This window comes from Camellia sinensis, chromosome 8 (genome assembly GCF_055761805.1).
Source record: "Camellia sinensis isolate YWXY chromosome 8, ASM5576180v1, whole genome shotgun sequence".
NCBI classification, from domain to species: Eukaryota; Viridiplantae; Streptophyta; class Magnoliopsida; order Ericales; family Theaceae; genus Camellia; species Camellia sinensis.
The window spans coordinates 171,136,098-171,153,041 of NC_138968.1; the positions used below are offsets into that span (position 1 = coordinate 171,136,098).

A 16,944-nucleotide genomic window follows, 5' to 3' on the forward strand; every position below is an offset into this window, starting at 1 on the left:
ACGTATTATTTTGTTTACATACGTATTACAAGTTTCATGGAATATAGATAGATTGTGGAGAAATTATAATTTTATAATAAAACATAAGATCATATTTTTGGTGACTAAATAATTAGTAGCTAAAAAGAAATTGGGAAAATAGTTGGATCGACTAAAAAAAAAAAAAAAAATCAAACATTTAGCGACTAAATGCTTTGTAGTGAAAAGAAAAATCAAACATTTGGCGACCAAACGTTTTGTAGCTAAAAAAAATCAAACATTTGGCAACTAAAAGTTTTGTAGCAAAAAAAAAATCAAAAATTTGGCGACTAAAATATTTCGTAGCTAAAAACAAAAACTGAAGAATAAAAAACTTTTGCCTACTAAAAATTTAGTAGTAAAAAACATAACACTTTTGCCAACTAAAATATTAGTAGCCAAAACGCAAACTATTTGCCGACTAAAATTTTAGTAGCAAAAAACATAACACTTTTGTCGACTAAAATATTAGTAGCCAAAACACCAACTATTTACCGACTAAAATTTTAGTAGGCAATAACATAACACTTTAAGCGACTAAACCTTTAATAGCCGAAAATGTGCTATTTAATTTTTTTTCCAACCTTTTGGTGACTAAAAATTTAGTTGGCAATTGAATACATTTGACTACTAAAATAATTTTAGTCGCCAATTACCTTTGCTGACAATTCTTCAGCGACTAATGCTGTGACCAAATAATTTAGTCGCTAAAAGCCATTGGCAACTAAAAATTGACTTTTGGCGACTAAAAATGTAGTCATCAAAAGTGAAAATTCTTGTAGTGTAAACACATATCCAAAAGTTACACATTTTATTCTTTTTCTTTTTCTTTTTTCAATATGTAGGATATTTACAAATGGGAAATGTTTGATATCTCAAAATTTTTTTCATAATCCGACTTATAATAATGTAGTCGTAAGTGTCAATTTTTATACAAATATGATAAGAGAATTAATTAAATTATACATTTCAACCAATCACATACTCAATGTTTAACTATTTTAAGATGTTATTTCACTATAATTACAATTAAAAGAATCTTCAATCCTTAATATTTTTTTTTATCAAATTACAATTTGATAAAAATTTAAAAATATAAAACGTTGAAAATTATTGTTTTTTCCATCAAAATTGGCGAAAAGAAAAAAAAAATTGGGATAAGAATAAAAGTTCTTTTAAAAATTGATAAAAATTTAATGAAAAAGTTAAAGTAATTCATATCAAATCAAATTTTTTATTCAAATTTAAAATCAAATTAGATATAAAAAAAGAATTAAAAGAAAATGATGAAAGTTTGAAAATATTTTGAAACCTTCGTATTCTTACAGATTAGAAATCTGTGCGTGTATTATATTTATATTGTATTTTTAGTTATGCAATTAAAATCAAAAGAAATGTAATGGATTAATGAAAAATGTTTGGGAGTTCTAAATTGGAAGCACTAAAGGAGCTCTAGAGAGTGGGTCCCACTGACTGATGTGATGTTTTGGTCTTAAGTTTTTTTTTTTTTTTTTTTGAATTTCCACCTCATTAATGGTCCATTAGTGCTCCCAAATTAGTGGGATGTATCATTGTTGATGGATTAATAATAGAAATATAATTATTGTTAAATATCACTTCACTTCATATTTAATAATAAAATTATATATTTGTCTTAATTATAACTTTTAAATTTGTATATGTTTATAACAAGAACAGGTATGCCATAACTTATTTAATATTGTAGTGTTGTGCATGTTTCAATTTAAGACAATTTAAATTTTAAAATAAAATTAATTAATTTTTGTGTAACTTGATTAGTCTTTTGACCTGACCGATTAGGCTAAATCATTTTTAATTTGATTGATTCGTTGGTTTAATCACGATTTTAGAAGTTTTATTAAAATAAATTGATTAGATTTGTTTGATTCGAAATAAATTAAAGATTGACCTAGTTAAAGATTAAATAACTGATATTTTTTTATTCCAAATAAGCTTATCGCCCGAACAATTGCTAAATTTTATTTTACACAATCTCACATCAGGAAAAAAAGAAAAAAGTGAGTTGTTTCATCAATTATATAAAGTAAACATATGTTTCCATTTAATATTATAGTATTATACATGTTTCAGTTGAAAACAATTTAAATTTTAAAATAAATTAAAATTTAAAAGTTTTAATTAATTAATTTTTGTATAAGTTGATTAAATTTTTGATTAATTTTAACGATTTTATCAATATATATATATATATATATGTGTGTGTGTGTGTATTGTTTTATTTCTAAAAGGTATGTTTAAGTTTTATGACAAACTCTGGTATAGAATAAACTAAACTAAAAAATTTATAAAATGAAATTTATTTTTATTTTATCTTTAATACAATTTTTTTTGTAATTTATTCTATTTTTTTCATCTTTACCAATTATTTTTATTTTATAACATCTATTTTTTATTATGAACTTAAAATATATAATTAATAACATAATAATTATAATATATACATATATATATATTCTAATAAAATTGTTAAAATCTAATTTATTTTAAATTATTTTTTTATACTTTTTAAATAAATTTTATATTATTATTTAATTTTAAAATTATTTTTAATCATTTATTTAATCCGTGCATCGTACGGTTAACGATTCATATGCTAATAATAAAGGGTAATGTAGAAGTCAAACAATATTTTGATATTATACTATGACGTCATCCATGATGTCAACGTTCTTTGGCAAATAATTAACAAATACAAACAAAAGAAGATTTGGCCACAATCTGTCACTTTCTTAGTCAGTCAACGTTCCTTTCTGGAAAATCCAGGCAATCCAGATCAGCATTCAGCATGTTCCCAGAAAGGGCCTGGCTCCCCCGAGTTCTAGATCAAATTGGAGGTGCTGTTGAGTCGGGTGGTGAGTTTTATTTTGATAATTTAAATAATTAATTATATAAAATTTGTCGAATATTATATATTTGAAAAAATTATATTGATTGGATATTAATTTCGTTTGGTAGAGCTGTAAAAATGTGATTATAGATTATAACTTAGGCCTGGTTTGACATAATTAAAAAAAGTCAAAAAATAAAAAAGTCACAATCTTATTTAAGTTATATCATCTTATTTAAGTCATGTCATCTCTCTACCACATCACTTCAAACTCAACCCATATTTAATAAAAAATCAAAAAGTGCATTTATTTAGTTTATCCCAAACAACCCCCGATTATGACTTATAGCTGTGAACATAAACTGTTAATCTGTTTGGTGCAGCTGTGGGATTATAGATTTAAGTAGTAGAATAGTGTTTGGTTAATAAGCTGTAAAATAACTTTTTACTGTACAATTGTCCTTTCTACCCTTATATGATATAAAAATGATTATTTTGTCATTTTTTTAGTTTTAATTTTTTAAAAAATATTTCATTAATAAAAATTAATATAATTAGTATTAATTAGTATCAATTAACATAAAAATTGATACATTTGCTAAAAATATAATGGAAGTATTATTGTCACAATTATTTTCCATTATAAATTAATTAGTATCAATTAATTATTAAAGTATCAATTAATACTGAAATTATTAATTAGGATAAATTAATGGCTTAATTAGTCTCAATTAATACTAAAATTATTAATTAGTATAAATTAATATTAATATTTAATTTTTATTAGTATCAATTAATATTAATAATCAACAATTGTTATTAATTAGTATCAATTAATAATTAATTCATTACAAAAGTATACAATATTAATTTATTAATAATTAATACCAATTAATATTATTTTTTAATTAATATTGATTTTTTTTCTTTTTCTTTAGAAATATACAATTTTTTATGTTTTAATTAATATAAAAATATACAATATGAATTTATTAATAATTAATACCATTTAATATTTATTTTTCAATTAATATTGATTTTTTTCTTTTTCTTCAGAAATATACAATTTTTTATTTTTTAATTAATATTAATATTAATTAACATTAATATTTGGGTATTGACGAGGGTATTTAAGTAATTTTAGCCTCCCACACTAGCTGTGCGCTTAAGTAAAAAATTTAAACACCTTTTGACCGATTTTTGAGATAAGCTAAGAAATAATTTAATTTAAGTTATATGCTGGTTAACTTAAGCTGCACCAAACACAATATTTGAACTTAAATTAAGCTAAAGGTTGAAATAAGCAGTTTGTAAGCTCTACCAAACAGGCCTATTGATAGTTATGGGATTAAATCAGTTCTGTATAAAAAAATAGACGGTAAAAAAAATACACGATTGACAAAAAATTGATCCGATGAGATAGTTATCAATATTCGATCAATATGATTTTTTACAGACATATAATACTAGATGATTTTTACACACTGAACGGTTCAAATATCAAAATGGGACCCGTGATAAACCCTTCAGTCCAATCTGGGACGGAAGGGAAGCCACCACCTACCAAAAAATGCCACAAAAAAAAAATCTCAAATCAAAGATTATTATTACAATAAATCTTAAATTTTTAATTTTATTAATTTAAATTTAAATTTTTTGTTTTATTTTTAATTTAAGCTATTATATATTTTCATTAATTAAAATTGACTGAAAAATATTATTTTAATTTTTAAACTAAATAAATGTACATAAAATATTTAACATATTCTTTTTTGTTATTTTAATAATTAAAATTCTATTTTTTTCATTAATTTTATTTAATGAAAATAGATAAATAATTTATATTACAAAAAAAATAAAAAAATTAAATTTAAATTTAAATTAATAAAATTAAAAATTCATAATTTAAGTTGTTATAAGAATAAAAACTTAAAAAGAAAATGGTAATTTTTTCTAGATTTTATTTTACCTCGTGCATGCTCTTCGATCAAATTGAAATCCTAGAGTTACGGAAATGAAATGACTGGACAGTTCAGTCGGTGGACCACGGGTATGGGAATACAGCTGTGCCTACCGCTGCACCTCAAACCACCACGTGTTTTTTTGCCGAGGCTTTAACTTTTTTTCTTCGGCTGCGTTTAATTCGACGGATTGGATAATAGAATTAAAATTCATTGAACTTGAGTGTTATGATTGCGAATCCCTTAGAATATTTAGTTATGTGTATTTGTGTTTATTTTTTCATGAGATTAGATATCTAAAAATGACTATATTTAGTAAATTTAATGTTTGATTGGACAGAGTTAATAGGATAAATGAACAAAAGACTATTTTATTATTTTTCAATTATTTACTAGGTAATAACAATATTAAATATATCTTTAGTATTTTAATTATTTTTAGTTAGATTAAATAATATTTTATTTTATTTTTTTACACAATTAAATAAATTTATTTTTTTAAATTAAATAAATAAAATATCAATAAAAATATATGTTATTGTTCAATAAAAATATATGGGGGATAAAGAGTCTAAGCGGACTCCATATCTAGCGAACTAGAAAAAAAAATATCAGATAAAAAACTTCTTCTAAATTAGAATCCCAACAGTGAATAGCCTCCTCTATCTCCCCAATCAAACATATCCTTGGTGGCTTGTATTATGCTTTCCAAAGTTTGAGTAGCCATTCCTGGATGGTTTTGTGCACTGAAAAATACTTAGTAATTTAAATTTGTATGATTTGAATGTCTCAAAATAAAGTTAATATTTTTTTAAGACATTCCGACTATAAAAATTTGAGTTATTAAACATTATTGTTTGTACACTTGAACAATCTACCTATCTCTGCACAATCAACAATTGTCCTATATTAATACTATAAATTCATTTTTATCAATTTAAAAATTATTCATAATTAATTTTCACCACACTTTATATAGACTTCACACTATACAAATAAGGGGTGATTTGGGATGATGTAAGTAAGTGTACTTTTTGACTTTTAATGAAATATGAATTGAGTTTCAAGTGATATGGTAGAGAAGTGATGTGATTTAAATAAGATGATGCAACTTAAATAGGATAGTAACTTTTTAATTTTTTTAAGTTATGACACACAATCACTCACCCAGAATTTTTTAAATAGATAAAAGTGGGGTCTCTAGACTTTTTCTTCCTGTACTTGTATAATATTTAAGATAAATTACATTCCCTTAAAATTTAAAGAAAACACAATATAATCTATAAATCTGTATAATTACACTAAGTCCTCTTAAGATTTTAATTTATATAATATTTGTCTCCCTTTTTATCAGAAATTTGTTAATCTATCTGATGTGTATATATATACATATATATATAAAATTTTAAATTTTTATGTGTAAATTATATATATCAGATAGATTATTGTAAAGTTTTCATTTATTATCTATTCTTTAACAATAATGTGAACAAATTATATGATTTATATCATCAAATTATTTTTTTTATTTTTATTTTTTTTATGTAAATGATTTACAAAATGATCCTAAATTTTATTATCAAAATATGACACATTGTGGCCCATGTGCCTAACTAGACCGGATCCTCCAATCCTCAGGAAAAATATATGGTGATATTTGGACAAGTCAATGTGTTGTTTTAATTTATTTTTCATTGATTAAAACAATAAGAATAATTTAATTTTTATTAATTAAAATAGTAAGATCTAATATTTTTTCTGCTGATTTGAGTAGATAATATGATAAGTGTGAATGATAACAAAAAAAAAAAAAAAAAAACTATTAATAAGTCTTAATAGTTAAATTTAATTTTCATCAAGTTCTATTAAAAAAAAAATCCTAATAAAATAGTTGTTAAAAATAATTTTTTGTGACAATTATTTGCACATGTCGCTAAAAATTGACACTTAGTAATTTTTTTTTTTACAATTTTTATATATTGTCGCTAAAACTTACAATTAGTGATATTTTTCTGTGATGAAAATTTTCAAACTGTCGCTAAAAATTGAAAATTAGTGACTTTTTTGTGACGCTTTTTTTAAACTGCCGTTAAAATTTATAATTAGTGACATTTTTTGTAACAATTATTAAATTATCGTTAAAAATTAACAATTAATAATACTTTTTAATAATATTTGATGAAAAATATAATTAATTATTATAAAATCTATTAGATATAAGTCAAACTATTCAAACTTACGTGTTTTATTATAAAATCTATTTGATAATAAGTCAAACTATTCAAACTTACATGTAAGTCCCTCATAAAAATAAAAATAAAAATAAAAATAAAAAATCAACAAAATAAAGGATTCATTGTACACCCTACATATAGACCGCATCCAACAAAGAATTGTTCCTCCGTTTCTGTTTCACCAAGTATTCCCCTCCAGAGTTCGTCTCTGTTTTTCGAAGGACTTTTCCCTTTAGATGAAAATTCTCCCCATTCGACGAACTCGCCTCCTTTCTGTATATACTGTTGACTTGCTGTTGGCGAGTGGAGTTTTTCTATATTTGGATGGTAGATCCTCCCATTGGTTCTAGTGAGATCGAAAAATCTCGGGTTGAAGGTTTGGATCTTCTTCGTGCATTGAACCATGGCATAAAGGTGAGGGTTTCCATCGTCATGGAGCTCCCTTGCGACAAGTATGTAGTATGGCTGACTGATTAAGGCCGAAATGTACATCATTGAGGCCGTTAATTAGAATCTCTTAACTTCACTTGCTGGTCAAACTGTATATTTTATGTGTGTTGAGTGTCAATCAGGTTGTACATCGTCGGAGCATAAAACGAGCAAAAAGACAGAATTTGGGCAGAGTTGACTTTCCCGCACGTGTGTTGACTTTTTCCGCACGTGCGTTGACTTTTTCTGGGAAAGTCAAACCGACGTTTTAAACCTGTTTGGACGAGATTGGAAGTATAAAAAGGCAAGTAAAAGGCTGGATTAGGGTTCTGAAATTGTTTGGACCTAAAGAGAGAGGCTAGGGTTTGAAAAAGAGGAAGAAACAAGAAGCTTCAAAGATGTCTCCCATGGTGGTTCCTTCTCCTTCTACCTTCTTCCACTCCTCCATGAGTGGCTAGTCTTCTTTTCTAGGGTTTTGATGAAACCCTAGCCATGTAATTATGTAGATTTCTTTTGGATTTTTAATTATGTAAAGGTTTGAACCATTGTATGGTGTTTTAGAAATTCTTTATATATAATTTTCATTATCTTTTCAAATATTTGACTTTCTGTGATTGTTGAATATTATCCATACATGAGTTTTCTATTCCTTCACATTCAAGGTATGGGACGAACCATGCTACGAGGAACGAGTCGTATCACTACCCTAGTTTAGAGTGAACAATTCGTATTACTTGAGATGGTTCGTGCTCGTACATTGAATGTGATGATTTTCTTGTTAAATGCTTTGAGCTTGTAGTTGCGAAGCATTAATCCGTTCAAACCATAGCATAATTAATTTCAATTGGAAACCCTAATTATGTGGTTAGTGGTGAATTCTCTACCCTATGATTTTTCCCTAATTCAGTAAACCCAATTTCATTTATTATTGATAATTTAATTCTTTAGTTCAATTTATTCGTTATTAAATTAGGTTATAAACAACCAATTTTTTTATCAAAATTAATTTAGGAATTTGACAATTAAATTAGTTTAATTTCACAATAGTCCCTGTGGATCGATACCTGGACTTGCCATTATTCCGATAGAATTTGGTATAGTTTAGTATTTAATTTTAGTGTGTTCAACGACCCATCATTGACAGGCTAGTTGGAGGAGAGATTGGGGGAGTTCTAAGAGTTGTTCTTTTGGGCATGGGCATTGTGGGTAGGTGAGGAAAACATTCTTGGCATAAAAACGAAAAGAGGCTTGGCGATGCATTATTTAGCTTATTTAGTGATTAACACTTAACTTATACAGGTGTGAATGTTGTTTGTCGAGGCTTTATATAGGGAGAGGTCACACCAGCTGGGGGGGGGGCGCTATATATAATATTACTAGCGCCCCCTGTTGAAATTGTACCCGTTAGGCAATTTCATCCGTTGATGGACGTACGGATGGTGACGTGTAAGGCGGAGATTAAATCCGTACTCACACCAAACAGTAATCACTATTTGGTGTGAATAGCCGGGGCTTGGTGTGAGTAGACGTGGCCATCTCCTGTCCACCCACGTGTTACGATCGTGGTGGTTTTGCTTGGATATAAAGCAAAGGTGCACAGAATTCCGCGTGAATGAACAGTAATGGGCGGGAATTCAAATTTTAAATTCTGAATTTCCGTATTTACAACTGTCTATATATCTGGGTGCAGCCTCAGATATTTGTTGGTGGAGAGAGATAAGAGAGATATTCTTTTGCAGTTGGAGAGTTATTACACTGAGGTGATTTTCTGGTACCTTGTTTCGTCCCTCCTTTTCTTTCTGCCATTTTTGTTGATTTATTTGGTATACAATGTTGTACTCCTTAGACGAGTATCCCGAGAATTACAGGCAGTTCACTCAAATGTGTGCAGATCATTTTTTGACGTGGCAATTAGGACTGTGGGAAGAGAGCCGGCGGAGAGCTCCAGTGAAGTTTGTTCCGGTGTACGAAGAACAGAGGGCAAAAATATCAAAGCTAAAGTGTCTGAACAGAAGGGTTGGCAGAGGTAACAGATCCTGTAGAAGTGTTCGTATAAAAGATTTGGAGTTATTTATAAAAAATGGAAGGAATAGGAAGCAGCCATTACCGGACCCCCCTTGCGTACCAGAGGTCAAGGACACCGGTGGCCAGTGGATATAGGCGTAGTTACCGTAGTCGTGCACCTTTTAAGACCCAGTATGTTCGCAGACGGTACGTTCAGAATATTCCCCGATTTATTAAGAAGACTAAGAGGGGAGTAAGGAAATTACAGCTATACGATGAACAATTAAGGGACGTTAAGTTTGATAATAAAGGCGTGGCGAGATTACTTAATGGTATTGAGTTGGGTAATAAGAGATCTGACCGTCAATCAAACAAGATCGTGGTTAAGGGTATCAAATTCATTGGTAATGTTCAATTGGGACAGGATGCTAAGGACGAAACTGTGGTCCACCACGTGTTGTTTTTTGTCATCAGTGATAATAGTCCGTCAGATTCCGTCTCTACACCTAACAAGATATTTATTGGGGCACATCACGAAATATTCACACCGTAAATGTGAATATTATTAGGGGTATTTTGGTAACTATGTCACTGATAGGACTTATTGGAATATAAGAAAATAATGTGGATTAAATAGAACATAAGTAGGTGAAAAAAAATCTATGAAAAAGTGCCCCTGAAATATTTATCAATTTTACCTAATTTTATCTTTGGTAGATAGAAATAATTTTTAAAAATTTAAAAATATTTTTTGACATTTATTTTTGTCAAATTAATTTATATTTAGGTAAATTTTAGAAATGGTCCCTATAGTTTACCCGCGTTTTTATTTTGGTCCATGCACTTCTAATTGTTTCAATTTTGTCCCTACAGTTTAGTTTTTAGCTCAAAATGGTTCAGTAGTTAACGCCCGTTAGCTTTTTGGACGGAAAATTGACAGCGTGGAAGGCACGTGCGGGCCAATTTTGACTTTCTTGAACAATTTTGGATCAATTCAATTTGTTTAATAGATGTTTTATTTAATTTTATTATTTAATTATTATTATTTTTTAAAAATAAATTTATTTAAATATTTAATTAAAAAAATATTTATTATATTTAAATATTTATTTAAATTTATTATTATTTATTATATTTATTTAAATTTATTATTTTTTTATTTAATCTAGCTAAAAATAATTAAAATATTAAAGATAATTTTTAATCTAGCCATAATTTTTAATTAAATTAAATTTATAATTTATATTTTTTTATTAATATCTAATTTTAAATTAACAACACCAAAAAAAAATAATTTATTATTATTTTTAATTAAATTAAAATTAAAATTTATATATTTTATTTTTTATTATTAATATATATTTTTTATGAATCCCCCGAACTATTTAGTTGGATTGGATGTGTATCCCATATTTGTTTTCTCATGGAATTAGATATCTAGAAATGACTATTTTTAATGAAATTAAATAAAACAAAAAGTCAAAATTGTTCAAGAAAGTCAAGAAAGTCAAAATTGTTCTTAGGAAAATTGGTAATTTTACATAAAAATATAAAAATTGAAAAAATTACCAAACATTGCACGAGTCAAAAAGTTAACAATGTATCAAATAAATTAGTTTTTTTAGTATTAAATTTTTTTAAGTTGATTTTGAGTCAATAAATTATGTTTTAACTAAAATTCCAATAAAAACTATATTTTAGCAAATAGATAGGTTATTTCATTACACCTCTATTTGGTTGAGTTCTAAAAATTATGTTTTGAAGAATATTAAAATTTAAAAAAATAGTTTGGTAAAAAAAAATATATATATATTATTTTCATCTGATTTTTTTATTTGTGGGTAGGAAATAATTTTTAATATTTTTAAATTTTATTTTTGATATTTATTTATATTAAATTAATTTTTAATATTTAAAAAATAATAATTAAAAACTCAACTAAATTTTGCCATATCAGCAGCATAATGCTTCAAACAGTAAGTTTAATTATTTTTAGTTAGATTAAAAAAAAATTACTTTATTTTATTTTTTACACAATTAAATAAATTTATTTTTAAAAATAAAATAAATAAAATATCAATAAAAATATATGTTATTTTTTTAATTAAATATTTAAAAAATATATGTTATTTTTTTAATTAAATATTTAAATAAATTTATTTTAAAAAAAAATAATAATTAAATAATAAAATTAAATAAAACATCTATTAAACAAATTGAATTGATCAAAAAACACTCAAGAATGTCAAAATTGTTTAAGAAAGTCAAAATTGGCCCGCGCGTGCCTTGCACGCGTCGATTTTCTATCCAAAAAGCTAACGGGCGTTAACTATTGGATCATTTCGAGCCAAAAATCAAACTGCAGAGGAAAAATTGAAACAATTAGAAGTGCAGGGGCCAAAATGAAAACACGAGTAAATTATAGGGACCATTTCTGTAATTTGCCCTTTATATTTTATTAAATTCGCCACTTTGCTCTTGAAATTGAGCAATGGTATCTTCAATTGTCTTGATATGGAACAAGATTCAAAATTCAGGGTTAAATGTGTCACAATTAAAAAGTCAGGGACCAAATTGACACAATTGCCAAACTATAAGGACCATTAGTGTAATATGCCCTAATTATAATAATATTTTTATTTTAATTCTGCTCAACTAAATACTTTAGGCAACACCCTTCTCAAAAAACTATGACCATTTCTTCAATGAATAAAGTTTTGTAACTCAAATTTTTAACTCTCGAATAGTCTGAATTTTCCCCTCCTCTCTATTTCTCTCAAACCCACCCTCCGGTCCCTTCTCCCCCACCCCATTAGCTTCGGCTGACCCAATACCACCCTCCCTCATTCTTCCTCCAGATCTATTTTTTCAGAGCAAAACCCATATACAAATCAATAACTCTTCAAGAACAATGTAAAGAAAGCAATGAAAAAATAAGAGAAGAAAGATAAAAATTGAAGAAACAAGAACCAAAGTGTTGAATTTGGATGATTTATGTTATTTGTTAGTGTTAATTGAATAATCCATGTTGGGTTTGATTCAATTTTGTGGTGGGTTTGATAGTTTTTAGAGAGAGAAAGTCCGTTTGCTTCAATTTTGTGGTGGGTTTGGTAATTTTTCGAGAAAGTAGAGGATGAAGAAAGTTGAAGAGAAAAAGAGGTTATGCTATTTTTCATTTCTTTCTTTTCTATGAAGATTCCACACTGTAAACCCATTCTGGCAGCTTCCCATTCGGTTGGTAAAGCCATCTCCAGCGTCCTCTCTTCCTCTTTCTCCTCTGTTCCTCGTTCTCTTCTCTTTCTCTCGCAGCCGCCTCACCTTTTTGTTTGTTAGAGTTTGGTTCTCAAACATTTGTCAAAACGACGTCGTTTTGACACTACTATTGAACCATTGCAAGGAATCACAACAAAGGATCCAGATCCATAGATGCCAACACATTTGAGCCATTCGGGGCAATCAATTTTCGAGTTACCCAGTAGAACTCTTCTTCAATATGGTCATAATAACCAACCATAATTTCTTGTTTTCTTGGAAGAGGATGTATTTCAGATATTTTAGAACAAAAAATAAAAAAAAATCAAAGTTTGATTATTGTAACAAAATAAATTTTGAATTTATCAATTTAAATCCGAAGCTTTTGATTTGTTTTTAATATAAACCATTTATCTATTTTCATTAAATAAAATCGTTTGAAAAATATATCTTTTAGACATTAAACTCAAAAAAAAAAAAAAAAAAAAACTTTAATCATTTCATGTACACCTAAGCTAATGATTAAAATGCTTTTGTTAATCGATTTTACTTAACAAAAATAGACTAATAGTTTAGATTAAAAAATCAAATCAAAAATTTAAAATTTAAATTAATAAAATTAAAAACTCAAAGATTATTTTGTTATAGGGATCAAACTATAGGTTTTTTTTTTTTTTTTGTAATTTTTCCAATATTTTAATTATCAATATCCCCTTTCTAATTTATCTAGGTATGATTAATACAGTGAAAACCTCTCCACCTAATGTCAAATTTGAGTTAAATACATTCAATAATTCTAACATTGTATCAAATCTAGATCTTAGGTGGTCACAAGGCCAAATCTTAGTCACGAATTTATTTTTTTCTTTTCTCATCTCTGTACCACCTCCACATGAAACCGGACCACATGTCACCTAAGCATGCATGGATTCTAAGAGCCCATGTAGTTAGTGCCAATTAATTTTGAATTGACTGCCTTCATTAAAATTCAAGTCTTTCATTTTGTTCTCACCTCGGCAAATAATGGCCAAAACTTTCAGGTAAAGATTACTTTCAATGGTTAGGCCCAATACCACAAGTAAACATTGCAAATCCTAAACTGATAAAGGAGATATTGCTTAACTATGAAATCTTTCAAAAGCCAGTGAAAAACCCACTTGGAAAGTTTCTAGTGAGAGGAGTTATATCGTTGGAAGGTGACAAATGGGCTATGCACAGAAACCTTCTCAATCCAGCCTTTCATCTAGAAAAGCTAAAGGTAATTAAGCTGTGTTTAAATCATAAATTGAACATTCATCTGTTTCTCTTCCTTGGAATTGCTTTCCAGAATAAGAAATAACCCAGAATTGACTTTCATGATCGACGTGCTTAATAGTGTCTTTGGTGTTTGTTATGTAGCATATGGTTCCAGCTATGTGCTCAAGTTGTAGTGAGATGATAAGAAAATGGGAAGTGTTAGTCTCATCAACAAAAGGGTCATGTGAGGTTGATGTACAACCTTATCTCGATAATCTGACAGGTGACGTGATTTCTCAAACAGCATTTGGTAGTAATTATGAAGAAGGAAAAAGGATATTCCAACTCCAAAAAGAACAAATTGACATTATAATACAACTCATCACGCGATCAATTTACATTCCAGGTTGGAGGTATGTCTGAAATTCTATCACAATCATAGAAAGAAAATACAAAATAAATATGAATGAGTAAGATTTTACAAAATTTGTGGGTAAAACCCATCTTCATCTCTTTGATGAGATCTACTTAATTGCATGCAGGTTTCTACCAACAAAGACAAACATGAGGATGAAAGCAATCTATCATGAAGTGGGAGATTTGTTGAGCAATATCATTAATAAAAGAGAGAGGGCGATAAAGGAGAATGATGGAGATAATGACTTATTGGGAATACTATTGAAAACAAATTTGAAAGAAATTCAAGAAAAAGGAAACAAGAAGAACATCACACTGACAACAGAAGATGTGATTGAGGAGTGCAAGCTATTCTACCTTGCTGGGCAAGAGACCACCTCAGCTTTGCTTGTATGGACAATGATCTTGTTGAGTAAGAATCAAAAGTGGCAAGCTCTAGCTAGAGAAGAGGTTTTGGCAGTGTTTGGAGACAAGAAGCCGGACTCTGATGGATTAAATCAGCTCAAAACTGTGAGTATTTTCTACACAAATCAAATTTTGGATTTTTACTAAAATTTATAGAACTGTCTACTCAGTTTTTTTGCCTATCATGCTCTACATATTTTTATTTTAGATGAAATGCCACATCATTTTTTTATTTTATAAAAAGGATGAAAAATATAATGCACGAATGTAATTCTGAAAGTTCACCAATAGTATAGTTTTAGAGTAATACTAACAATTGCCATGCACATTATAAAATAAATATTTTCAAAAGATCTTATGTCTGTATACATTCTATGTGTAGGTTTGTGATAAGATTTTGTATTCATAGTAGAACTGTGCTACAACTTTTGTTTTTTATTCATCTTCCTACAACCATTGTATCACAGATGACCATGATTCTCTACGAGGTTCTTAGGTTATACCCACCAGCAGTTGTCCTTAACCGAACTACACACAAGAAGACAAAGGTAGGAGAACTTGTTCTACCTCCTGGAGTGGAACTTTCGTTGCCAATCCTTGCCATCCATCATGACCATGAAATTTGGGGCAAAGATGCAACAGAGTTCAAGCCTGAGAGATTTTCTGACGGAGTTACGAAGGCAACAAAGGGCCCAGGCACATTCATTCCTTTTAGTGGGGGTCCTCGTATATGTATTGGACAAAACTTCTCAATGGTGGAAGCAAAAATAGCCCTAGCAATGATTTTACAACGTTTTTCATTCCAACTTTCTCCATCATACGTGCACGCTCCTGCTCTTTTTTTCACACTCAATCCCCAGCATGGGGCTCACTTGATCCTACAAAAAATCTAGGATTTGATTGATCTTTGTAATGATGGTATGTAAAATAAGGACCTTCATGTAGTGATTATCATAATTAGTGTATTACAACACCTAATATTATCCTGTCATGTCATCATTTTATTATAATAGTTTCTATAGCTTCAGAAGTTCAAATACAAATTACCTCCCTCCACGATTCTTCTCTGTTCTTCCACCAACTTCATCTTCTTCCTTCCTCATGTTTATCCATTAACGTTAAGGTATGGCAACAAAATGAATATCAAGAAACAGTCATCATCAAATCAATATTGTGAAAAAGTTGAGCCCAAAAATATTATTTTGTTTGTTTCCACTACTGAAGTGTAAATAGAAGTACAGACATTCATTCTAGGTGAGGTCCAACCCATCACCAAGCCCTAAACGGTACCATTGCCTGGTTTGGGCCAGTGCTCAAAATTGAGATTTTGAACCCACAACTACCTATAAGCCCCTCAGACTCTCTCGTTCGGGATCGAGTCCATTTGGCAGAGTGTATTTATAGTTTAAAAACTCTGGTTGAAAAAATAATTTTTTGAGATGAAAAAAAAAAAAATTTTAATTTTAAATTAATTTTTTTTCCATCGACTATAATCATCTCCAAATGCCTTAACCATTAAGTCATCCAACCCGTTGTCTACAATTTACTAGGAAAATTTATAAAAAAAACAAAAAAAATTATTACCAAAGACCTCGCATGTCTCAATTACATAAATTATATAATAAATAGCATAGTCAGTGTTATATAAGATATTAAAATGTCAACCTGCAAACATTATCAATATAATTAATGTTTGAAAAAGTTCAAAAATTAATGTTTAAAAAAGTTACGTGCCGGACAGCTCAACTGAAATGTGAAAGCTTTATGTCACAGATGACGTGTTCCCTCAATTTAATGTTGGGTTAATTACTTAAAAATCTTATTTATAAATATTATAATAACTTTTGTAACATTTAAATTTTTTTTGAATCAATAAGTCTTATTTAATAAAATTGAAAATATTATCTATTTTTTTCAATTTTTAAAATTAAGAATATTATTAATTCTGTATAGTAATGTTTTAGATAATTATTTCACTAACTGGTGAAAAAAACAAAATATGAGATTAAATATTTTTGTCCATCTACCTATTGGTTTGATTCAACTATCCAATAAAACCAAGAACATTATTAGTTTTTTTCAGTTTTAAAACTGAAAACATTATCAATTTTTACATTTT

The 16,944-nt window shown here is 27.9% G+C and overlaps 1 protein-coding gene across 1 annotated transcript; it reads left to right on the plus strand.

The window, feature by feature from the left end:
- The first annotated feature begins 13,732 nt into the window (after nucleotides 1–13,732).
- LOC114310961 (cytochrome P450 CYP72A219-like) lies at nucleotides 13,733–15,882 on the plus strand. Its single transcript, XM_082884106.1, has 4 exons — nucleotides 13,733–14,025; nucleotides 14,166–14,416; nucleotides 14,546–14,930; nucleotides 15,293–15,882. The coding sequence occupies exons 1-4, from the start codon at nucleotides 13,978–13,980 to the stop codon at nucleotides 15,716–15,718; spliced, it is 1,110 nt and encodes a 369-aa protein (XP_082740232.1). The 5' UTR covers nucleotides 13,733–13,977; the 3' UTR covers nucleotides 15,719–15,882.
- Nucleotides 15,883–16,944: the final 1,062 nt, after the last annotated feature.